Genomic DNA, 26933 nt, shown 5'->3' with positions numbered 1-26933 from the left:
AAATTACCTTAACGTACTATTGTCCATAAAATGTTCCATATCCTACAAGGAATAGGGAGCTGTCCACCATTTTCAGATGGTGAGAAAGAGGTGAACTGGATCTTTAGGTTAATTAACCAGACAGTGCTACTCAGAGCTTGTTAAAGAGATGTTGACAAGATGAACGTTCAAAAGCTAGAAAAGCTAGTAACAAAGTGAAAGTTAAATAAGAAAGTAGCACTAAGATTTAGAAGGGTATGAGAGACTTGTAAAAAAACAAAAAAATCAACAAGATATGATGGTATGGATAAAGAAAGAGAGTCCAAGATGATCCCAGCACATCAAGTTCCAGTAATAACGTGGAACCATGTTATTGCGGTCGACCTGAGTTTAAACCATTAAAATAAAAATACCCAGAAAGCATTCAGTAAAAAAAACAAAAAACAAAAAACCACCACAGTCTGGATGCTCTTTAACCTTTAACCACCAAGGTCTGAAGATACCAAATCTGAGTGAGATACATGCCAGCTAAGTCTGAGCCAGGAATTCAGATGAAGCCCAGTCAACCAGTTCAGTCATCAGCTTTTGCCCCAGCAAGGTTACGCTACTCACTATCCCTGTGCCTCCTTCACTTGAAGTACACTGGGGAAGGTGAAGGGACTGACAAAGAAAAGTAAAAATCATTTCACTTTCAATTTGATGGAACTAAAGAAACTTCTGGAGAGTGAAACAGTCTCTTTTAAAACTTTGCTGTGCTCTAGGAAACAGAATAGAACTGAGAAAAATTAAACCTGTTATAGAATTTATGCCTTTAGGCAATCTGACAACTGCTGATCTTTTTTTCCTTTTGGATCTCAGTACTGAAGGCAACTCAGAAAGTCTGCTGCTCTGATCTGTACAAAAGGTCATCTGGTGTTTCCAAATCAATCTCTGTGGTGTTCCAGTTGCTAAAACAGCAGATTAAATTAGCATCCACAAGAACTGCAAGTCTCTCCTCTTCACACCAACACTTGGGGGAAAAACAGGTAAGGATGTCATTGGTATACTGGAATTGGAGAACCTTACTATAATGTCTAGCATTAAAAAAAGGAAAGAAAGAAAATTCAAGTTTTTAATTAAAACCTTCAGAGCCTTATCACAAAAATGTTTCAGCCTTTGCAGATTAAATGGAATTTTTTCCACTACAAAAAAAAAAAAAAAAAAAAGCCAATTTCTAGGGGTAAAATAGTACTTAGAAAAACAACGTGAATTTACTTGCACTGAATGTATATATATTTAAACTATCTTACCATTTCTGTTCTTTAAATCTAAGCTTGGATATTTATTTTTCATTTAAAAAGTGGGCATGTTTTAATTTCTAATCTAAGGATATTATGGTTACCAAAAAAATTTATTTTATTTTTTACTACTGCTAGCTACTTAATCTGTGAAATACAGCTCAGGAAAAAAATGCTGTCATAAAACCTGTTGGTATAAAGATAAGCAGTTTATTTAATATCTAATTAAGTGTGGTCACCAGAGAAATCACAGCTTATGAAACTTTATCAGAAAAAGATTAATCCATTTCAGGCTTAACCCAAATGTCATAAGAAAACTCATGAATTTAGATAGGAATCCACTTATTATCCAAAGACATTTTCATATTGAGTAAGAAGAGCCTATATTACTGGTGATATTTATACTTACTTCAATCAAATTCATATACTTTGTAGCTATCATTGATTTCGGGGACAATTATCAAACTAGAATAATATAATAGGGAGCCCTGTCCTCTTTGTCAAAAATTTCTATAATGTTCCAAGAACACTTTATGAGTTTATAGACCCCATTCATCCAGAAATTCAAAAAATTATATGGATTGTGTCATTTTAATTCAAAAACAACTATCTAACAAAAAACTATTGAACAACTTATTATATGTGGGACTCGGGAACTGGGGAAATGAGGATGGAGAAAAGGATTCCTTCTTTTGAAAGGCTCACAAAAACCATGAGACAAACCCTTAAATAACCACTGATATAAAGTAATAAGTACGACAGGGCAGAGGCTGCTTTTTTCCCCTAATATCTATTCATGCCTTTATCCACAAAAAAAAATTATCTGAACACATAGTGACCCAGCATAAAGTCTGGATGGATTTCTCAGCCTTCCCCGAAGCTAAGACAGCCAGGTAACTAATTGAGATCAATGAGATGTGAGGGAAAATCGTCTGTGGTCCTTCTAGGTTGAAACTTTGAAGAACAAGATATGCCTTCCCCCTTCCCTTTCCTCTTCCTGAGGGCTCAAAAGGAACCTGGGCCATCTTGGATCAGGTGGACAAGTGTAGCACTCTTACAGATGGTAGAGCTATAGAATGAAAGGAACCTAAGTCCATGACAGGATGTCACAGACCAGAACCACCATTCCACCTCAGATCTATAATTTAAGAAAAATAAGCTTTTATCTTGTTTTTAAGTTGCTGTTTTTAGAATCCATCACATGAAACAGCACCATGTTCATACTTCTTTTTTCTTCTGAGAATTTTGGTACTAGAAAATGTCCATTAATTGGAAGATCCAAAATTATATAGTAAAAGAGAAGAAAAGCCTGATCTCTAACTTTCTCATGAAAAATAAAACCCTGAATTAGAACAATAAACTAATTTTACAAATAATAAAATTAAAGTGAGAAGTAAAACTGTACAAATTCTTAGAAGAGAATGACTTAAGTAATCGCGGGGGGGTGCGGCGCCTGGGTGGCTCAGTGGGTTAAGCTGCTGCCTTTGGCTCAGGTCATGATCTCAATGTATCAAGTCCCGCATCGGGCTCTCTGCTCAGCAGGGAGCCTGCTTCCTCCTCTCTCTCTGCCTGCCTCTCTGCCTACTTATGATTTCTCTCTGTCAAATAAATAAATAAAATCTTTAAAAAAAAAAAAGTAATCGCGGCAGCACAAGTTTTTGTTAATAAAATAAATAATAAATAAATAAATAATCAACATAGTAAGAAATAGAATAGGTATCAAGAATTGATCATCAACCTGCAGGAAAGGCTTAGGAAAACAGTAGTGAATACAGGTGAAAAAAAATACAGGTCAAAGCAATTAGAATGAAACTAATAGATAAGAAAGACAAAGATGAGTAATTACAAGAGTAATTCCTTGAGAGGTAAATCAAGAAGAGTGTGTGCAAACAATGTGTGTAAACACTTAATAAAAACAAAACAAACAAACAAACCAAATCAAAACAAAACTCCCTGAACTGAAAGAATGTACTAATCTGGAAAAATTGAAAGAGCAATTTATGTTTCAAGAAATGCTCAATATTGAGACATATTTTGATTAAGCTGCAGAAGTTTAAAGAAATAATTCTTTAGGTATTCAAACAGACAGAGCAAACCATTTTCAAGAAGTAACAGGATGAGCATATTTGAAGAATATATATATTGAAGCCCAAGAGAATCTTCAAATTTGGTGAAACTAAAGAAATATAAGAAGAGAGAGAGGTGAAAAAAGAAAAAATGTTGTCTGGAATGAAATTCATTTTATATTTGTGGAATTTTTTTCTGGATGGTAGGATTTGACTTGATTTTTAAATTTGTTTTTTCTTCATTATTTAGATAATTTGAAAAAGCATATAACATGTTAACAAAAACAATGAGTAGGTAAGCAGAAAAATATGAAGAATAAGATGGAAAGCAAACATGCCAATACATTAATAACAATCAATTCTGGGTGGTGACTTTATAATTTCTAAATATTATTATCATTTTTTATAAGAGGAACTGGACCTGAAGGAGGAACCTGGCAGGCAAACTGGGAAAGAGTAGTACTCCAGGCATAAGCCAAGCCAGGAACTTATGAAAGGAAATGGCATGCATAGGAAACAGCAAGCGGTCTCGTAGGTAGATGGGGATGATGCCTGGGTCAGATTATATGCTATACTTGCATTTCATTCTAGTCTTTATTTCTGTCACTGATCTACCTAACATCATTCAAACCAGTTATAGCATATTTGTCCTTGTTTTTCAGGTGTAAAAACTCAAAGTCCAAACCTCAGGGACAAGATAATTAAGTACTGAATCTAATAGAACCCTCTTCTAATAATGGCACAAACAGATGAGAAGCGGGGCCTGTGCTCAAGGTGATTCCAATGTATTTGTGACACTAGACAGGCAAAACAGCAAATAATAATACACGGTAATATAACACGCATGGACCCTATAGGAACTTAAAAGAAAGGAAACTCTTTGATGGTTGGAGCAGACTGTGGAAGTCGCATAACTTAGGCCAGGCTCTTGAAGAAAGGCTACAGCATTTTGATTTAAGATTTCCAGTCTCTCAAGAAATTACACTGTAAGATCCCCACCTGCAGCTACCTCACAATTCCACAAAGATGGAGTATTTATCTTTTTTTCATACTGAATTATAAAGAAAAGGCAGACTGAGTCATCACTTATGCTGGAATATGACTGTGGGGAAAAATAAACAAGTAAGTGAAGGCTTACCTTATATTAAAATAAATTCCAGATGGCTAACTTTTCATCTAGTTCCTTTATGGTTTTATACATTACATTTAACTTTTTAACGTATCTATGGAAATAGCCTTTTTAACCATAATTAAAAAGGAAGAAAGATACAAAATTTAATTTCTACATTATAAGCAAAAGTTAATCAAGGAACTGGGAGAACTGCTTACAGTATATTTTTTAAAGGTGCACTTTCTTAATATTAAAAAACTCATAACTTGGTAATTTACAATAGTGCAAAGAAACTGAAAACAGCTTAAATGCCTAACAAAAGGATTCTGTAATAAATTATGGTATCTGCATAGGATAAAAACTACTGAAACTCTCAACTAAATGAGATGCAAAGACCATAGAGTGAATGTTGCCAAAGACTGTTCAGTGACATGGCAAAGTGGTTATATCATGCAAGGAGAATAATTGGGAAAATAACTATATATGATAGCTTCATCCTGATTCAGTAAAGAAGGTCTAAGTATAGAAAAAAACCAGAAGAATCCACACCAAAATGTTAATTGTGACTATTTCCAGACTGCAGGAACTGTGAGTTTTTCTCCTTTACGTTCTTAATCTTACCTGAATTTTTATAATGAAGACATATTACTCTCAAAAATCTTTCCTGCCCCTTGCTGCAAAACTTCTAGAAAGAACTGTCTATATGTAATGTCTTTAATTCCTCCTCTTGATTTTCTCTTAAACTCAGACTTGGGCCCACAAAACACTCTTTGAAGTAACTGATGAATTTCATGTTACTAAATCCATCATCAGCAGAATTGAAATCGGTAATTCCCTTCTCTTCTTGATACCTCTCTCCTCATGTCTCCTAGACACAGTACTGATTTCTTCCTACTGACTGATCCCTTCTTTTCTGTCTCCTTTGCTGGCCCCTTCTCAGTAATCCCCTGATGTAGGGATGCATAAGGTCTCAGCCCTGTTTTTTAGCTACACTCACTCCCTGAGTGACCATATCCAGCCTCAAGGAATTACCACACATATGCTGACCACTTCCAAATCTATACCTTCCAGCCCAGATATATATTTCCTTCTCTACCAAATTCCACATTTGTGGCTCCAATGTGCATGTGTACTCATCAGGTCCACTTGGACACCCCAAACTCAATAAGCTTAAATGAATTCCTGCTCTTCTCTTCAAAGACCTGCTTCATATATCATTTTTCCCATCTCAGCTGAAACCAGCTTCTACCTTTCGGTCAAAGGTAGAAGTCAAAAATTTGTCCTCAATTCCTCTCCATCTGTCACCCAACCAGTCAATTCTTACCGACTCTCCTCCAAAATATATCCAGAATCCAGCCTTCTCATTATCTTTGCTATCCCCTAATTCCCATAACTGCTATCACCTCTCCCCCAGATTAGGGAATAATCTGCCAAGTGATCTCCTGCTTCCACCTCTGTCCCATCATGGTTTATTCGCAACACTGATGGCCAGATCAATCCTTGTAATACCCAAGTCAGACCATGACACTGTGCTCAGAACTCCTCAAGGGCTCCCCCTTCTCACTCACAGTAACACCAAGATCCTTGCTGGGGCCTAAAGGACTTATGTGATGTGGGCTCCTCTCCTGCCTCCTTCCTCCTTGTGTATTCTGCACCAGCGCCCTGTCCTGTTGGTGTCACAGGGTGAGGAGGTATGTTCTCACTTGGGCCTTTGCTGAGCTATCCACTCTACTCCAGCTAACTCCTTCTTTGTCCAGATACCTTCCTGCTAATCTTGCCTCACCTTCTTCTTGCTCAAATCTCACTTTCTTAATGAGGATTATTTTAACTTTTTTCTAAAAGACTTCATTTATTTATTAATTTGAGAGAGAGAGAGAGAGAGAGCGCACTTGAGAAAGAGGGAGAAAGAGAGAGAGAGCACAAGCAGGGTGAGGGGCAGAGGGAAAAGCAGGCTCCCTGCTGAGTAGGAAGCCCTATGTGGAGCCCAATCCTGGGACTCTGGGATCATGACTGAGCTGAAGGCAAACACTTAACTGACTGAGCCACCCAGGAGCCCCTTAACTAACCTTTTTAATAGTGCAACCTGCTCCCTATCTTTCAAACCTGTCTGCACTCCTTTACGGGTGTGAACCCAGTCACGTTTACTCTTTTCCATAATATTTATCACAAATCATAAAAGGGTAAAAACCAAAATGATAAAGGAGCAAGTGAGACACGCAATGCTGAAGCAAGGAATGCTCCTCTGAAAACTTGTATTTAAGCTACTCTGATGCCATTGGGAAAGGGTGGAGTGACCCTGAGGGAGGCATTGTCCAGAGGACCAAACCCATAGGAACTGATAATAAAACACAAACACAAATGAAATAGTTAGCAATGTGAAATCCCAGTGGGCACACTGGCAGCTAAGAAGTTCAAGTTACTAGAAGGTTGATTTGTAGGTCAGCATAAGCAAGGGTGAGAGCTGCCCAAAGGAGGTAGGAAGTTCCCTCTTAGCTATGGGAGCTGAACACAGGAGGAGCCTCACTAGGGATGTCACAGAGGGGAGTCAAACGCAGGAGGTCTGGAGGAGACCTTCCATCACCCATGCTCTCTCTCTCTGTGAGACTGTCAAGACATCCAAGAATGGGGGGGTGGGGAGCGGCTGATCAATATTTGTTTCCAGGGCTTATGCAGATCAAAAACGGAATGCACACATTTTTCTATTTTCTACTCCTTAGCCTTCTGTCACACAGATAAGGAGTCAAACATTTACTGTGTATTAAAGGCATGCCTCTGGCTATGTGGACCCAAATGCTATGTAACCGGCAATGTTTCTGAAGGATATGTCTCCCAGACAACAAATAAATAGAGCTCTGAGTAAATATATGAATTATGTTTGTATAGGTTATGAAATAAAACATTACCATGAATAAGTGGAATAGGAATCATGACAGAAACAAGATCCATGAAGCACAAGATCCATGAAGCACAAGATCCATGAAGCACAAGATGACATATAGGGATAAAGGGCCATTCTGGGAATCAGTATCCATTGTCATCACGGAGTACCTCTAAGAGCTCCATGTACACCAGGCTATTTTAAATCCACTAAAACTTAATTCACAGGGCAGGAAGTCTGAAAATGTGGTCTCCCCCAACACTGTCCCCTTTTCCTCTCCTCACGCTCCTTATTCCCACATCCCTGTGCTACAGCTCACATCATGTGGCCGGAGAAGAGAAGCATCTGCTTGCAGCACATTCACAGCACCGTACACACCGCCCCCAGGCCAGGGCTCCTGCTCACAACAACCAAACAAAGGAGAGCAAGGAAAAAGAGGCAGAGCACATAACATCCTCGGCAGAGCCACTGCTGACTTAGGCTTTTGCTTCTCAGGCCAGCATATATCTCTCTGGTTTATTTTACATGGGCTATGTTTACATACATCAGTAAATATGGTTCCCATTTCTCTTTGTAACAGCAGCTATAAATTATATGTTGGAAGTGTTTGGCTTTTCTCTTCTCATAAAAGGTTTGGCAGGAATTACTGAGGCCCCAAGGACAGGAGGTCAGTGGTTGGAGGAGAGTGACTTCCTTCACCCCATAGCCTTAAGTTAATTAACTAATTCAACAAATACCTACTGAGCACAAACTATGTGCCAGGTATAGTTAAGGACGCTTCAGTAAACAAAGCAGTAAAAAACAAAACAAAATCCTTGTTTTTACTGCATTCATAGTCTAGTGAAATTCATCACCTCACCTCAATTTCCAGATTCTGAGTCCTAAAACCATCCAGGGCTGAGCACATTAGAAATTAAATGTGAAGTAAAGAGAACTATATAAATAATTATAATAATAATCACAGGTTATTATTGTTATGGATTTGTAAGTGCTAACTATGTACCAGGCACACTATTCTAAGCACTGTACATCTATTAAGTAGTCATAAAAAATGCTATCAAATGCTATCAGGTACTGTTATATTGAATTGTGTCCCTCACAATTTTAAATTTTAGATACAGATAGGGTCTTTATGGAGTTAATCAAGTTAACAACGAAGTCATTTGGGGGAGTGCTCTAATCTGGAATGACTGATGTCCTTACAAAAAAGAGGAAATGTAGGCACACGTACACGTAGATGGAAAACAATGTAAAGATGCAGGGAGAAGACAGCCATCTTCAAGCCAGGGAAGGAGGGCCAGGACAGATTCTCCCTCACAACCCTCCGAAGAGACCAACCCTACCTACAACTTGATTTCAGGGCTCTGGCCTCCAGAACTGTGAGATAATTTCTGTTGTGTTAAGCCAACCAATTTGTGGTACTTTTTCACGGCAGTCCTAGCACAATAAAGGTACAATCATGATTCCACTGAGACACAGGGTCATCTGGTGAGCCAAGGGACTAAGAGTCCAAGTCAGACAATCTAGCTCCCGAAAACACACTCCTCATTCTGTTCTAAAATCAGGCCAATTATGCAGAGATAGGTCCCAGTCAGTACCCTTCATGCAAGTGTCTGTTGATCCTAAAGCCTGACCTTTGGCCAAAATAAAAAACTGCTCTGTCCAGGGGTGGCCGCAGAAGGCTTGTCGCATGTGCAACTACAGGATGGAATGTGTGAGTAGCAGCAGGGACCCTGCACTCTCCTCTATAAAGGCACTGCTAATGCTGGTTAATCAGGTAGTAAGTGAGTCTTCTGCTCGGCCCAGTTAAACATGTTATTTAATACCGTGTGGCTTCAAAGAGATCAGTTTCAATGAGTCATTCTAAATACTTACTTCCTGAAAATTTTAACACTTTTCCTTATTCCATATTTTGTTGACTTTATATTTCATTTAACTGGAAATAAAGCTCAAATGTGGTATGTTCTACTACAGGTAAAAATAGCTCAGGAAAGCCCACAGAAAGAGAGAACATTTGATCCCAGGCTTGGCAATAAAATCTCGGGAGGGGACTAAGCATTAAATAAGGGAGAATCATGTCACTCAGCCTTTGCTCTATTAATCCAGGATAATCCCAGTCTCCAAGATTTCCATTATTTCCAACAAATAAACAAAAAAGAACTTTCAGAATTTCATTTTTCTTTTTCTTCCCACCTCTCTCTCTCTAGGTCATACACACACACACCCACACACACACACACAAAACCACTTCCAATAATATCCTCACTTCTTTATCTTGTTTACTTTTGTCGTTTCAGAGGTATTTCTATTAGAAATTGTTAAGAGTAACAATATATAGCTAATATTTACTGAATGCTTACTACATGTCACTGTGCTAAGCACATGACATTCTTGAACTCACTGATTGACTCCTCTTTCTGGTAACTCTGCCACATAGATATTATCATTTTCTTCACACATAAGAAATGAGGCCCAGAGAAGTCAAATTCCTTGCTCTCCGCCACATGGCTAATGAGTGGCAGAGCCAAGATTTGAACCTGCCCCTGGCAGAGCCATCATCATGCCATTGTGTATGTCTGTGTATCTGAAAGTTTGCATGAACGGGTGAAATACAGAACAAGCAGCTTTTGTCATTGGACTGTACAGCGATGTTTTTTCCAGGGTGGATGAGGCTCTTGGATCACATAACGTCTCTTCTAGTGACTCCAAACACAGAGGGCCTGGACTCTTGATTAGCCCCAGGTTTGGAGTCAACACACATAAGGTTGCAGTTTAAGGGCCAATAGTCCCGTAATCCGGCCAGATGCTTTCCGGGAGAGGAAACTTTATGGGAATTGAGAAAATACACAGGGAAAGTAAAGTGGGGCTTTCTAATGGCCTCCCTCTGGGTCTCACTCTCAACACCTACATCCCTGGGAGTAGTTTCCTACCTCATGGCTAGAAAATGTGGTTTTATAATATGAACTAAAGGAGCCCAGAGAGGAAAGGGGATGGAAAAGGACACGGACACCTTTACACAAGACACATTTTAATACGCTTTCTTCAGAGTTTTCAATAAAGGGTTATGGAAACAGAAGCTATTTTTAAGTGGCTAAGTGCTTTACCTTTAGGGCCTCACCAGCTGAACATAAAAGTACCAAAAAATTTGGAAACATTCCCACTTGCCAGCCTTCATTATGACCTTCAGAGTGACCCATCTGTAGGATGGAAAACAAGTGCATTCATCCAGTATCTGAGATCAAAGTTGTGGGTCTTCACTCTTCCAAGTCTAATGGGTGCAGGCTGCCCGCATCCTCACTAAGAAAATGCACGGCCTACGTTACAGAGAAAGGAGGAAGCACAGAGCGTAACCATCTGTGCTGTTACTAAGCCCTGCTGTCCCACAGGACGAGGCCTCAGTCTGCAGTGGGTAAAGGGGGACGGAGGTATGATGATGGGGAGGATGAAACCACAACAGACAGGGAAACCGAGCCTCCAGCCTGGCCACACACCCTCGTTTCATCAATGAGCAATCAGATAGCATACTTCCATTTGAAAACATTATACATCTCAAATGTAATTAAGAAATTTAGACTGGCATGAATATGTAATGTACACATTGCTCTGCAGATGCCTTTCCCGTCCGACAGGCTGGTGCCGACTTTAATTTGGAAGAAATCCATTTTCATACAAAGGTAACCAAGAGTGACAGGAAATAGGAAGCCTACATCATTTATCTTCTGTGAACTTAGGGGGAAAAAATCAGTTAATTGCTTTTCTAGGAAGCTATTTTGTGGAATCACGGTGCTTTATCTTTCTGCTCATATTCATGGTATAAATGGTGATTTTTAAGTGCCTGGCGTAAATATGCTGATTAATCAATACACCTTAAACTATTTAATTACTTATTTTAACAAATAAAACTCTGATCAACCAAAAAACAGCTTCACTGTTCTTGTGGATTAATTATCAACCACTACGAATATACATACATACAGTCCTAATATACATACAGTCTATTAATTGATACTCAAATGCACATGTCTCCTTCCTTATCACTGACTAAACTAAGAGCAGCAGGCCCTGCTTTCCTCCCTTCCTTCCCTGGCTTTTTAGGTCTGTTCTATTCTCAGCCATCAGAGCTCCTCTGCAAGAGCCATCTTAAATCACCGCTACTTATTAAATTAATAACAAACAGAAACTAAAATGGGTTATGTTTTAGAGTACCACTGAAGCTGAAACTTGCCAAACAAACTGACTTCATGGCCCATGAGACCCATATTCCCATATTTTGTCTCAACAGCACTGTATATTGGGCCTTTTCTATAGAATTGTCCCATTTCTGCCTTCCTATATCACCTAGCATATACATACATATTTTTAAGTTTGGGGCCAATATAAAGCTCTCTTTTCAAATCTAAAATTATCATTTCAATAACAATTTCTTATTATTCCATGAGCCAAAGACAGATATGGCATGAAGTTAATGATGCATAAGCTCCAGGGCCTCTTAAGGGAAGATTCCTCTAAGGCCTCAGGAGGGTCTCTAGCAATGAGTTAATACTTGTTTTTGAAAAAATTTCAAGTATAAGATAATTTTCTACTCCTTTTTTCCTGAAGAAAACCCCCAAGATGGTATACATTTTCGGTCCCACAAAACTTGTAACTGCCCCACTAGGTTAATGGTCCCCAGTGCCTGGATCTTGAATTACATGTTGAGGGCAAAACAATTATTTTGTGTGTGTATGTGAAACAAAAAACAATTTGCTTCAACTGGAAATAAGATTTAGTGTTCCCTACCCTAGAATGTTGTAGAATGCATCTGCAGTCATTTCTTATGTCTCTGTCTCACACCTAACACTAGTCACCCTTCCGAGTGGCACTCCAGGGAAGGCTCACTTAATGAGGGATGGCATCAAGAATAAAAATCTCAGCTATAATAACAAAAATATGTTTTTCATTAAACACAAAACTGAGCTGGGAAAAACCAGCCAGGAGACAGGTGTATCAGTTAAAGAACTCCCTTGAGGTCTTTAACTTCCACATCAAATTGCACTGAATTTTTCCACACTAATTACCTATTATTGAAGACTAAAGAATTATAACAAATAATTCACCATGGCAGCAGATAGAGTGCAGATGTTGTAAGAAAAAGAATGAAGAACTTATGAAGTCTAAAATCAGGCAAAAGAGATTCATAAAGTCTCAATTTTTTAAAATAACAAAGATTTTTCTACTACAAGGATTATGAAAGTGAGGAAATTTTCTAGGACTAGGAGGACAATTTTAAATTTAGTTTGGACTGCACATGAGAGAAACTGTATATTAAAAGCTAAGTGCTAGAGTCTAATTTATTTAATTCATGTAAAATTTCTTGCAGGCAGAAAAAGTCTTAGTTTGTTTTTTTTTTTTAATTTCCCCTATCACATTGCATTTAGTCATTGATTTGATTTCTTATGAGTACTGTACCTCCACAATGCCATATGCAGCTATATTTGCATCTCCTTTGTCTTTACATCATTTTTACCCAACACTTCCTTCTAGCCCCCAAATCCTTTACACTGGCATAAATCTTGCTCTATAGCTAATGTCCTGGGAAATTATAATCAAGTCATACAAAAGTTCCTTTAGTTCACAGCCTCTGTAAATTTCCCTTAAAAAAAATGCATTCCCTACCTCACTGGAAATTAATGTCAGTACTATCAAGAGGACATTTTCATCTAGGTACTATCTGTATTTATAAAAAATAATAGTAAAAATAATAAAATAATAATTAAAATAATAGTTCTTATTTGCCATGTTTGTTTTATTCTCTCCAAAAAATAAAAGCAAATGTAGCCTCAAAAAGTAAAACCTGATTAGCTGATAAAATTCTTCAGTTTCTCTGCTATGACTGTGGATTTTATAGGGATGCCCTATAAACATTGAGTGACATACCTGCAAAAGATATTTTTTAATCTCTTGGAGTACTGTAAAACAAACAAGCAAACAAAAAAACTCTTTGAGGGGTGCCTGGTGGCTCAGTGGGTTAAAGCCTCTGCTCAGGTCATGATCCCGGGGTCCTGGGATTGAGCCCCACATCGGGTTCTCTGCTCAGTGGGGAGCCTGCTTCCCCCTCTCTCTCTCTGCCTGCCTCTCTGCCTACTTGTGATCTCTCTTTGTCAAATAAATAAATAAAATCTTAAAACAAAAACAAAAACAAAAAAACAAACTCTTTGAGTCTGAAGGATAGGAAATATAACTTATAGATACTATCCTACTGCTAACTAGGAAAGAGTCATTTTTTTATTATAATAGACTAGACAGCAACACACAAGTGCTGCAAAATATACATTATCATATTTTCCATAATATGCAATTTTTTGCTAAAATAAGGACTGTATTATCTCCCCTACAATAAAAACACCAAGAAAACAAAACAAAACAAAAAGCAGATCTGCCAATTAAAACTTTGTTCTGTAAGCAACACTTCTCACCTCTTTTCTATCAATGCATGATTGGCCTCTTTAACGTATTCAGTATAGAATATTAGGAAAGAAGCAAGTGGACAGGCTAAATGTCATTACATGGGGGAAATGAAACACTTCCTGTATAAAAGCTCTAATTTTTCTTGGTATGACTCTCTATCCCAGGCATTTCCCTCTTTCTGTGATTACCGAACCGTAGTACAATGTGTCATTCCCAATCTGGGGTCTTGGAAGGGCGTCCTGAAAGTGTCCATGTTATTAATGACATACCCAAAAGCCTAATGAAAACTGTACTGTTATCTGCATAAGGCTGTACTGGTTATCAAAAACTGGCTTTTAACCAGGGTGTTATCAACTCATTGGGTTATAAAGTAAATAAATGAATTACTACCTAATAAATTTGAAGTTTCTCTGGCACGTAAAAATCATTTTAACAAGGAATCAATTGGGATTACAATTATAATGGATTTCTGGTAGTTACAGCCACCTCTGTTCAAGGATAAGCCATGTTTTATTTGCCAGGTCATTTGATGATGATAACACAAATCAAAGGGCCTGATAAATTCAGTTTTATAAGGGGATATTAATACGCGTTTCCCACAAACTTTACAAACCACAAATGCTAGCAGAAATTATATGCTGCTTCTATTAATTCCTAGGAATACTTTATGGGATCCATCATAAATGAATGATCAAAAGGAGTTACTGATGTACATGTCACTTAATTTCCTCATTAGAACCTGTGTAAACATCTCAGAATTTAAAAAAATACATCTTCTCTAAGGGCAATATGTTGATCTCCCAATTGGTGCACAGTGCTTTCTGAGGTGAGAGCTCAGCTCATAAATTATTAAGTTCAGCCTTGTCAGACTCCAACAAGAAACATCAAGTCATTTGTGTTTTTATTTGGTCATTAAACCAAATTAAGATACAAAGAATATGCTATCCACAGTATTATTCCATCTTTAAAACCGAGTATGTCAAAAAGGAAAAAGAAACTGAATGGTTCCTAAGTCCAATGCTCTAGAATTCACATTTTATGTTGGTTAGTATACCACATCACAGCAAAACAAACAAACAAAAAATGTGCATGTATGCTTTTTCATATGCTCTTGACAAGTGCCATCAATTTGGAATATAGGAGGAAATGTGCTTCTCTAAAACAAGACTTCATTTTCCATCAAGATTTACTGTTCAAGTAGACTAGACTCTTTGCTTCCTCTGTGATTATGTGATTTGCCTTTTTGAGTTCTCATATTCCACACATCTAGTCTACACATTTTGTAATGCAATAAATAAACACTTCAGATTAAATTTAAGATGCAAGAATCTGAACTAAAAGATTTCACTCTCTTCATATAACCTAAGATTATTTTCACAGGACAAGGCGAGTCCTTACTTGATTAACATCAATTAACCTGAATTTTAGGTATTACAACGTGGATGAGCCATCTGATACATTTGGCTATTCACCATATTCAATACTGAGTCATTTAACAATTACTTTAAAAATCATTATAAGGTTTCCTTTATGTCTTGGAACATTTCAAAACTGACAAAAATGTTAAACTTCTGAACTCTTTTACATAAAAATTAACCTCTTTTTTTACAATACTTCTACTCTTAATATATAATATCCATGTCGACACTGACCCATTCACACACACACACACACACACACACACACACACACACACAAATCCCTTGAACTGTATTGAAGGAAATTCCTTCCCGCATGAACACAGACACATAACCAAATATGTTGGAACTTAAAAAAAAAAAATGGTGATAATCAATTTGGTATTTTAAGAAATCATTATTTATGTGTATAACCTCCTTTAGCAATGGCTACAAATCCTACCACATGAAGTCGTTCACACACTGAAAATTAAGAAACATGGGCACTGGATTTATAACTGCCGAGTCATCACTGAGAACTACTCAGATGTATGTAGTTGGCATTGACAAGAGACTCACCTCTCCTTGTTTGGGGATGCTGAACTTGGAAAGCTTGGTCTTGGCTCTGGCGGACTCTGGCTTGGTGGCTGGGACTCCCCTGTACGACGTGCAGTGCACACTGGTTTCTGTGGATGATTTAAGTTTTGGAGACTCATCAGGAGCCTGATCTTGGCCGTCCATCGGCCGCACATATGCGGTGGGTTTTTGCTGGACCAGACTGGGTTTTGAAGCCAGGGATGGAGGAAAGTTCTGAACACAGTGTCCGCTGCTGCTGTGCTTGGCTGCCATAGCAGGTGGCCTTTCCTGGGTCTGAAGACCCACCTCTACATTGCACACTTGTTTGGCTCGTGACTGCTGTCTGCCAACACCATCTCCAAGCAAGGTCCTGAGAGAGCCTTGTTGTGCTGAGTTGGAAGAAGAAGAAGAGGAAGAAGAAGAGGAAGAAGAAGAGGAAGATGAGGATGAGGGGCTCGACACAGACTGGTTAGGTTTTTTATTATGGTTCTTTGGGTTAGCAGATCTGTTCAAATCAAGCAATCTGTGTCCGTGCTTACTTGCTCTCTGTTGGCCATCCGATGGCGGGTGCCCAGCCTTCTGCCAGCCCATGGTGCCCCTCTTACTCTGTTGCGTGGGGACAGCTGCTGGTGTGGAAGCAGCTGTGCTACAGACAGATGAGGGCTGGGTCTGAGCTCTTGAATCTGCAACAAAATGTTCATCGATCTTGTTCACAGGAGCCTGAGGAACCCCAGGTTTGGGAACACCCACGAGATGACTCTGATTAGATCTATCAGTTAAAAAGTCTTTCATTTCATCGTAATTGCCTAAAGTATTCTGGATCCTGTTGGAGAGCTCATCCCCCTTGTTCGTCTGGAGAAAGAAAAACACAACAAGCACCCTGTTGTTAGAGAGAAGAGAAACACAGGAGACCACGGGGAGGTACCTTGATGGCTCACAGAGTCAGGACTGTCACATTCAGAATGAGAGCTGGGAGATGAAATCAAAGTCGCCATCTCTGAAGTCTGTCCACACTGCATCGCACCAGGACCAGGAAGCCGTTAAGAGCCTCAGACTGCATCAAAAGGAAACCTACCCGCGGCAGTGTGATGCCGCTACGGATATCAGGGAAACAACCACCACAGCTTTGCAAAACTGTTGGGATTGAGGCTTTCCAGGATTGGGATTTCTTCTCTTTTTTATAGTCCCTTTGGAAGCTTTTCTTGAAAATTCAAATTTGGCTCAAATTGTTCTGCTGACAATTTCTAAATATATAATGATTCTTGCCAGAAACCCAGAGGGATAGGCAGAAGAAGTCAGCATACAACTTAAAATGCACACAGGGCTTGATGTGCAAGGAGCCACCTGCCTAAACTACCCAAGGTTCTGTGCAGGCCTCAGTGAAATCTCAGGCCTTTTGCTTTGGGAGACAGCTTGTATCTCTGGCCTTTGGTGTAAGTGAGAAACAATCCAGCAGTTTTTTTCTCATTACCCCATCAGGTAGCCTGACTGCAGCATGACCCATGTGTGGCAAATAGGTTACCCAACCTCTTTTTATTTCCTAATAGCGTAGATTTAAAAAAAATTACAAGTGGCATTGGCTTTGAAAATCAATGCAGAAATGAAGTCTATACTATGGATAAAAATCACAGCAAGCAGCTCTCATTATTAAGCAAAAGCTACATTTTACTGAAGGAACAGGCAGTCAAGTCGTGTGAACTGGATGCCAAGATTTGTGGGAGAAGACCTCATTTGGAGTGGCTGAGCTGCCTTCCTGAGCTGAACAGGCAGAAAAGCAACTGAAGTTTGGTTGGTCGACTCTTCCAGGAGAGATTGCCATCACAGGGGGAGAGGTGCAAGTGAGGGAGAAGATGAACAACGGAAAACCATCTACCTTGTAAGGTTCACTGAAGAGGGAGTAACTCGAATTAAACGTGCCATCATCTTGCTGAGTTTCCTGATTTCTTCTTTCTCGTTCTTTCCTCCGTAACACATTTCTGTCTGGTTCATAAACACTGCATCAGGAGAAAGAAAAGAGAACAACCACATAGGAAAAAGTTAAAGGTTAAGCTCAGTGGAACATTCACCTGAGCACAGAAGTCTGGGTCATGGACGAATGGCGGTGATAGGGAGAACAAGGATCAGATTAGAGCCAGTATAATCAAGCAGTAGGAGCTTGGGTGTCTGATAATCACATTCTTCAGGAGCAAAAAAAATACCCTTAGGGCAAGTTCCAACCAGTACTAGACCACTTTGCCTGATATGTAAGACAGGAAATATCTAAGCAACTTTGACAGGAGAAGACTGAAAGTAATCTTAAGGCAGACGGTAATTACAGCAAAGTGTAAATAGAAATTATGAGCATATTTTCCCCTTATGACAAAGCCTCTGAGTGTTATATGGGAATGCTCCTGTTCTTGCCTTTCTTTCTTTCTTTTTTTTCTTTTGCATGGCTGTTTCTGTAGTGATTCTTTCATTAACTAGCTCCCTAAAGAGCTGTTAAAACTCCATGCTGCAATGGTTTTCACAGTTATGAGCCTTCTTCTGATCTCTGTTAATCAGTCAAGTCGTCAAACTACTACTGAATCAATTTTTCCTTCTGATATATTTGACACTATCACTCCTCCTAACTATGAAAAATGTGCCAGGAGGAAGGGGTGCAGGCAACGCAGGGAGAGAACGGAAATTGAATTATGGTGTGTCATCAAGGATCTCAGCCTTTTTGTTAAAGAAAATTAATATCTATTCTCCCAAAATACAATTATGAAGTGACCAGACACCAGATAACTGGGAGGACTAAGAGAGAAATAATGTTCCTTCCCCCTCATAAGGAGAAAATAAAAGGGCTAATTCAACTAATAATAAGGAAGTGACCCGTTTACTGAAGGAAGGAAATACACTTGTTTTTTCAGCTCAGTATATAAAGAAATCTGGCTTCAGCGGAGAACTGACGTGCCCCTTAGAATGAGCATTGTCTTCATTTCCTAGCAGAAGCATTTGGTTTAAGTGACCTTGTTTTGCTTTGAGCTCCCACCTGGTCTACTGTATAGACACCTGAGCTGGGAGGTAGGACAGCTGCCTACTGACTGTGATTCTCCCATACCAGCAATATGATGATGGAAAAGCCACACCATCTCTCTGCACCCCAGTGTCTTCATTATAAAACAGGGATGTTAAATGGCATTGTAAGGTTTAAACATGAAGGTAATCTACAAAATGGCTTTGGAAGATCTATAGGTGCCCAGACTCCAATGTATTGCTTTTAAATGTTGTTAATAATGAAAGGAGCTGTGGGTTCACCGAAACATATGAAAAGAGTGAGATTCTGTTTCATCTTGTTTTGTTTTAGCTAAATTGCTATCTTGAGTACAAGAGAGGATATCGTGTCATGTAGCTGTAGAGGACACAAATAAAATGATCATAAAACAAATACTGCTTATCCTTCTAGCTCTGTCCGGGTGGACAGAATATACTTTAAACTCGCTAAGGGGCAATGCTAAATGCACTTCCAGCGAGGCTGTGAGAACACCTAAGGCATTTCATTTAAATTTAAGATTAGGCAATGTTAAAATACCCAGAACATGTCACCTATTAGCATTTTAATTCATCTTTAGTACATTACCCAAAGTTATTAGATTGGGGAATCCAACCAGTGACCTTGACATAAACCGAGGCTGCAGCCACAGCCTTACCAACTGAGAGGCTCACAGCTCCAACATCGCCATCACTACGAATTCTCTGGGTGGCTATGGTGATGGCAACTGGCAGAAGGGAGGCAGAAAATGAAAATGACAGTCTTATTCCCAGAACCAGTCTTCCAGTTCAAAGAAGAGGCTAAATGAAGAGGCTAAAAAGGTCCTGCCCTGCTTGTGAACATTTGCAGTATGAAACCCCAGATCTTTCATGAACATTCCATGGATTTCAAATGGAGACCGCTCTGATGACACACAACTCATGCTGTGGATGGGCATGAAGTGAGCTTTAACCAAGAAGTGGATTTGAGTTTTAGTATGAACTTGCTCCCTTTGGGGCCAATACCAGCATCTGCAGTCAGAAAAATAAGCTTGCATTGCATGCACTGCCTTTCTTCCCCTCTCCGACACATGCGGACATCTGGGAAGCATCTAGTGTGCAGAACTCCATGCACAGAGATTTCCACAAACATGCTCGCTATCCTCGGGCAAGTCAAACCAACCATACACACAAAACTGGTGTGATGCGTGAAGTGGCCTTATGTGACATGGAGCAGGCAGGTGGTCATTAAGGATGATTGCAGGGCTTCTGAGAGGTCCCCATGCCCAAAATAGTACCTCCTGCATCTGCTGGCTGATGACTGAAATTCCACAACTAGAGAGTCATTCCTCTGGTTTAAGATGTCTTCACCCCTGAAAGAAATGTAGACACCACAAGAAGGGGAAACACTTTAACCTGATCAGCCCTTGGTATCTGAACGTGCATGATGAGCTCGTCAGCCCTTCTGCCAAAGGCCAAGGGGAAAGACATAGGACATCAGGGTCCAAACAAGGTCCAAATAGGAGGTGTAACCAAAAAAGGAGGAACCATGTAGAGTTTAGCAATGAAAACAAATTCATAAACTCTACCTACTTCCCCCCGTGGTGAAGATGTTTAGCATTAGACTAAAAGCCATCATCAATTAGGCAGCTATTAGACTTGCTACACTTTCAAGGTCAGGGTTACAGTAAGAATCACTTCAAAATATGGGGAAGCTGGAGGTGAGAGGAAAGCTGCTCTTCTTTAGTTAAATCTGCCTCATTCCCCAATCCACTTAAAGGTAACCAAAAGCACTCCAAGATACACACCCCTGCTGCTAAATCTCTCCAACAAGGCTCTGCCTCACACCCAGACTATAGCTTCTCATACTAAGAAGGACTGAACACCCCCAGGACCACCCACATATAGCCTGCTAATAGAACTGCACTGGTCATCTTTTATGGGATTGCCATGATGCTTGTGCCTGCAGTACCCTCCATGCCACCAGATGAAACCAGAAAGACCAAAAATGACAACCATCCCCACCTTCTCCAGAATAGAGCAAAGGAAACCCAAAGAGAGAGCCAGTACTTCTTCAATGCCTTCCCTTTGGTTTCTCTTTTCCTTCCTTGGAAGGCAGCTCTGTCGCCTTCACTGAACATTTAACTCTTGCCGATGGTGACCCACCTGACTCCCTCTCCTCCACTAGAACCACAACTCCCACCTGTCACATCAGGCCTTGGAAACTAAAATGTCATCTGCTTAAAACAAATGTCATTGTAGAGAAAGTCTGGACTTGCCACCTGCCATCTTTCTCTAAGCATCTGAAACTCTTATCTTTTCTACCAACACTAAATGTTTTAACGCATAAAGACAGTATCTTCTCGACAGTGAGTCACCATTCCACTAATTACCAGTGAAATCTGTGCAGATACTTACAATTCCAGAGAGTGCCTTTCTCTTGATCTCTCACTATTAAAACTCAGTCCTCTTCCCTTCTCTGCCATTCAAGCAATGTAAAGACCATGCCATTTGCTTTAGAAACAAAGGCTGAAAGTCAGGTCAGCTTCCCTGGAGATGGTTGAATAAAGTTGTAGAAAATTCCTGGCGTGCCAATATATATGTTAGACTCAGTAAGAGCCTCGCCTTATGAGCTGTGTTATTTTTGTTGTTGTTACTAGCAGATGGTAAAATCTCTATCATCTGTAAAGTTATTCCTTATTTCCGTGAAAATTTTAAGAATCACACTCCTCAAATGTATGTCACCAAATGTATTTATTTATTTTGTATGAAAGTGGAGGCAGCCAACTGCTACAATATTATTTATTATTTATTGCAGATGCATAACATTCCCAGGAAATGAACCTTTTTAATCAACTCCCTTTAAAAGATTTATTTATTTTTAGAATTAAAAAAAAAAAAGCCAATGAAAAATGTAGTAAAAACAGTTCGGATCATTTCTTTTTATTTGTTTTTAATCTATAAAATGAGGTAAGGGTAGGGTTCAGGCCAAAGCTAATTATGCTGATTAGGTAGGAATAGAATTCCAAACATGAAATTATCACCATTTCCAATTAATGTATTCTTGATCACATGGTAACAGTATGAGACTAAATAATAGTAAAACTTTCGAGTCAGATGGTTTCTCCCTTCCACTGAGCTCAAAACATTTTATACATAGGTCCCTTAATTATCCTTACAATGTCCCTTGGAGAAAGACAAAGATGGTGGGTATCACTGCAGGGCTAACTTTTTTTTTTTTTTTTAAGATTTTATTTATTTATTTATTTGATAGACAGAGATTGCAAGTAGGCAGAGAGGCAGGCAGAGAGAGAGAAGAGGAAACAGGCTCCCTGCTGAGCAGAGAGCCCAATGTGGGGCTCAATCCCAGGACCCTAGGATCATGACCTGAGCTGAAGGCAGAGGCTTTAACCCACTGAGCCACCCAGGTGCCCCCAGGACTAACATTTTTAAAGATCAAGGAACTTACGGTAAGAGTTCAATCACCAAAACAATGTCAAAAAGAAGTCATCATGTAGAAGGGACAGCAGTGCCAACCCATGGAAGAGGAGTGACCCAGGAGCGAGAGATGGGCACACTTCCTAAAACCCTGATGTCTACAAGCTCACACTATCAATAAACAGTAAATGTGAGCCTCTCAAAAGCAAAACAGGACAAATGAGACATAGGGAAGCTACTTTGCATTCAGAAAGATCTAAAAGAAGAATTCTAGAATAAAGTCTGGGTTGTTAAAATTGTTTCCAGTCCCCAAAAAACAAAAGACAAAAATCAATTTCTTTCCACAGTCCACAAGATAAAAGGATATCCTCCTAATACAGAAGAGTAGACTACAGCACAGATGAATGGCTTTAAAAATTACAGAGTCTGAAGTAATAAGCCAGCTAGGGCTGCTAGTAACACCATTTTTTTAAAAATATTTTTATTTATTTATTTATTTGACAGAGAGAGAGAAATCACAAGTAGGCAGAGAAGCAGGGAGAGAGAGAGGGGGAAGCAGGCTCCCCACTAAGCAGAGAGCCTGATGATGGGGCTCGATCCCAGGACCCTGGGATCATGACCTGAGCTGAAGGCAGAGGCTTTAACCCACTGAGCCACCCAGGCGCCCCTAGTAACACCATTTTCATCAAATCCTACCCATCCCTCAGCCTGTTCTTGTCTCTGCCCATATAGTAATTTGCATGTCTTGTACTTCCGTTCACTGTCCTACACAGCCCTACTGTGGGGGACAGGTGCTGAAGCTGGTGGAGCTGCCCGCTCAACGGAGCCTAGGTTTGACCCAGAAGGCCTGGCTGGCCAAGAGGAGCTACCTTCCACCTGCTCTCCAGCACTCATCCACGTGCGGCCTGTTTACATCTGAACATTAGCTGCCAACAAACTGCATTTCCCAAGGAGGAGGCTTTCAGCCAAGGGTATATATAGCTAATTGCACCCCTTAACTAGAACTGTCTAAGTGTGTTCTTCTTTAAACACACCACACACACACACACACACACACACACACACACACACAACTATCCTACCTACTGGCATGTACTCTCCAGAGTTGAGGTCTGGAAAACAAGCCAGTTCAAGGAAGAGAGAGAGAACCACCTCTTACCGATCTTTTGGAGAAAGTTACCATGTTCTCCATGGCTAAAAACTATTCTCCCCTTCATACAGCAGAAATACAATTCACTTCAGTCCACAATGATTTCCTGAAAGCCAAGATGTTGAGGCAGGGGAGACAACGAGGGCTGTGAGCAGCCTTTTCTTCTGCTGAGAAGCTGTGGTTCAGGAGACAGGGAAAGAGGGAAGGGGCCCATTCTAAAAGAGCATGTTGACAGCATGTGGTTGGGGCACTGTAGAAGGGAGCACAGGGAATCCAGAGCGCTCCCTGCAAAAGACTTCATTTGAGCTGGGTCTTGAGGAAGGGCAGGTAGAGGACAGTGGAGGGAAGAAGGACTTAAAAGTACAAGACACGCAAATTATTATTAAGTGGCCTTTGAGAGTAGTTGGAGGGGTGACCTCTGCCCTCCCCACACCAGCCCAGGTCTTTAACCAGCTGGAATTCCACACTTAAATTATCATTTGTTTGGTTTGCTCCACTGCTACCCTTTATTGCTTCCTTACCCTAAATAAGTTTAGCTGATCCCTTCGTAGAGCAGGTTTGATTTGGAGTAAATAAATGAAGAGTGGTGGCAGGGAGGAATAAAAGACACCCTATCCCTTTCTTTACAGTTTGCATCAGGATGGGCCTTGAACACCTTGAGCACAGAGAAAACAATCTTTTCAGGCACTCACAGTCCTTGGACAAAATGCTAACCTGCCCCTGGAGTGTGCACTGGCAGCCACAGGGGCGAACAGGAAAAAAAGCACTAGGTAGAGAGAAGACCTTTCACAGAAACTTTCCTGTTCTTTGGAGCAACAACATCAACAACTGTGTGTAATTAAAGAAACTTAATCAAACACTGCAAAATTATAACAATTGCTTTATGAGTCAAACTAATTATCATCTCTCTTTATTTATAAAGCAAATGATAAAATATCAGTAATCCCTTCTTCAGTCAGAGAAAAGCAAGACTGCTGAAGTATACGAATTCCTTTCTTAATCTTTAGACAGAGCTGGGAGACTGAAAGACAGGAAGGTGGTCAGAGAGTGAGCAGATAAAAGAAGCAAGTCAGACAGACACAGGTGGGTTGGAATCACAGCTTGGTAAAGAAACAAGGATCCCGCAACCGGAGTCCTTCAATGCCCTGAATGGTTGTAGACATGGTGCTGGTGCTGAGGGTGAGGGGTAGGGTGCAGGAGGGTGATGGTGGTAGGGGGGGTAATGAGGAAGGAGGTAGGGGGTGGGGGATGATGGAGGTAATGGTGGTGATGATGGGGGTGTGGGAGGGGAGGAAGGGGGTAGTGGGAGTGGTGGCAGTAAGAGGGGTTGGGATGTTGAGGGGGGCTGGTAATGACGGTCATGGGGGTGGTGGTCATGGGAGCGATGGTGGTGGTAGGAGTGTTAGTGGTGGCATGGTGGTGGTGCTGGTGAGAACAGTGGTGAGGCTGGTAGTTAAAGATCTGTTGAGGAATGAGGACGGGTCAACAGTGCATAAAACAAACCCTTAAATCCTGAAGAACATCACTCTGCCTGCTCACTTTTACTAGGCTTTTCTTGTAGAGTCAAGTAATTCCATTCTCACACCTCTTTACTCCGTTTTCCCCCAACAGCATTATACCACTGGCTTTGCCATCAGCTTTGTAAGTATGACCCCCAATATTATTTCTACCACAGATACCTTGGAAAGGTCAGTCCAACCCTACTTGTTTGTCTCTGATCAAAAAGGTGATGTCAATTTTAATTTCATCTTGAAATTCTCTTTGAGAGCATTTACAGATCTCTGCCTCTGGACTGCCGATCTGTTCTACAAGAATGGGAAAAGAACTGGGGGTGGTTTATACCAGAATCACTCGTCCTATACCCCAGCTTCAGTAAAAGTAGGAAACAGAAGAAAGTCACAAAATAATGAACACCCACAGACAAATGTAGCCCACAAATATTCCAAAGAAAAATAACATTTTGGGATCATCTATAACATCGTCCCGAGCCCATCAGGCCCAAAATAAATTTTGCTAATACCAACAACCCTTTACTACTATGCACAGCCACTGAATGAAGATCTTTACGTGCATTATTTCACTGAGTAGTTTTCAAAACCCCAAGAGACGTTATCCCCCTCTACCAGTAAAGAAATAAGAGGCTCTGAGGTTAACTAACTTGTGCAAGCCTCACAGCCTGTGAGCAACAATGCTGGGGTCCAAAGGCAGGCAGCCTGTCATCAGAAACTGAATTCTTAGACTCTGCTCCTCTGGCTTCCTGGGGAACCTGCTCACTGGCAGGCTTTGACAAATGGTATCCCCATCTTTTGCTAGTAAATGTCAGGCAGAAGGGTGTTAATTTTCAGATCATGACAATTTCAGTTCTTTCTTCTAAGATCTGCTCAGTCTCCTTGGTTGATAAGTGTTAACTCTAAGAATTCTTCTAAAAACAAACAAACAAACAAACAAACAAAAACAACAACGGGGATCAGCAATTCAAATGAGTCCGCACTAGCAATTAACTACACTCCAGTCCCAGAATTCTGTACAATGAATTCCTTAAAAAATAGGGAATACCATAATCACACCAACAAAGAAAAGATACTTCTGCAACATGGTGCTGGACATTCATTAGTTCTCTGCTGATCATTTAGTGAATCCAAACTCCATTTCTAACTCAGTGGAAATGATGACTGCTCCAACTCTCTCTTGTAAATACCCTCCAGTGAGTTTTTAGAGAGATGACAGATAAATGACAGCTTTGCATTTCCAAGGGTTAAATGCTTTTCCTGAGGGATCTTAAGTCTTGGTGCCATGAGAACAAGTGTCAGGTTCTAATGGAATTGTTCCATTATAAATAAACCACCAGGTTGTATGACAAGCAGCTTTCAAAGAGGCTTTCTGCATAGTATAAACAGAGAAGTTAATTCGAGTTTCTTAACATGACCTTTTTCCTTTACAATATAAAAGCGCCTTGGGATGAAGCAATTACTCTGATTTGCCATCTTCTCCTTGTTAGATTATAAAGATGCAGCAGAGCTTCACAAAAGCAGTAGTAACCTAACCAAATGAGACCCACCTGTAAAGCCCCTACTATGCTATTTCAAAGAGTTCACTTCTAGCCAACAGCAGCACAAAGCTGGCATCAATCACAGTGTCCATTATTAGAAGGTTGCTTACTCCCAGGACTTTCATGTTAGAGCCAATAAAGTACTCTTCCTCTACCAACTGCTCAGTTAAATTTCATTTTTATTTTATAGCATCAGTTTCTAAACTTCCACCCCTAGGAATTGTAAAGCCATATACAAGGAGGAGTCACATTTATTTTATTTTTTTTTTAAAGATTTTATTTATTTATTTGACAGAGAGAAATCACAAGTAGATGGAGAGGCAGGCAGAGAGAGAGAGAGAGAAGCAGGCTCCCTGCTGAGCAGAGAGCCCAATGCGGGACTCGATCCCAGGACCCTGAGATCATGACCTGAGCCGAAGGCAGCGGCCTAACCCACTGAGCCACCCAGGCGCCCGAGGAGTCACATTTAATAGCATGCTTATGTTTTAACTATGATGCCCTTCCGTACAATCCCTGTGTAGCCACTTAGGGTCACGGATGTGATGCCTTACACCAGAGGGCAGAGGATGGCAGA

General features: G+C 40.1%; 1 protein-coding gene across 8 annotated transcripts in view; it reads right to left on the bottom strand.

The window, feature by feature from the left end:
• Positions 1-26933, bottom strand: part of AFF3 (AF4/FMR2 family member 3) — a 516827-nt gene that overhangs the window by 441768 nt on the left and 48126 nt on the right. For 2 of the 8 annotated variants that reach the window (XM_032351827.1, XM_032351828.1), the window contains exons 1-5: positions 21141-21509; positions 20021-20095; positions 17605-17725; positions 16271-16583; positions 15735-16120 (exon numbers count right to left, since the gene is read on the bottom strand). In XM_032351827.1, coding sequence (XP_032207718.1) covers positions 15735-16120; positions 16271-16583; positions 17605-17725; positions 20021-20095; positions 21141-21208 — 963 coding nt within the window. In that variant the 5' untranslated portion in view covers positions 21209-21509. Of the gene's footprint in view, positions 1-15734; positions 16584-17604; positions 17726-20020; positions 20096-21140; positions 21511-26933 lie in introns of those variants that run through there. The other 6 variants (XM_032351821.1, XM_032351823.1, XM_032351824.1 and 3 more) reach the window with 4 other exon arrangements.

Source organism: Mustela erminea, chromosome 7 (assembly GCF_009829155.1).
Source record: "Mustela erminea isolate mMusErm1 chromosome 7, mMusErm1.Pri, whole genome shotgun sequence".
Lineage (NCBI taxonomy): Eukaryota > Metazoa > Chordata > Mammalia > Carnivora > Mustelidae > Mustela > Mustela erminea.
This window is presented reverse-complemented; position numbering and strand designations above follow the sequence as displayed.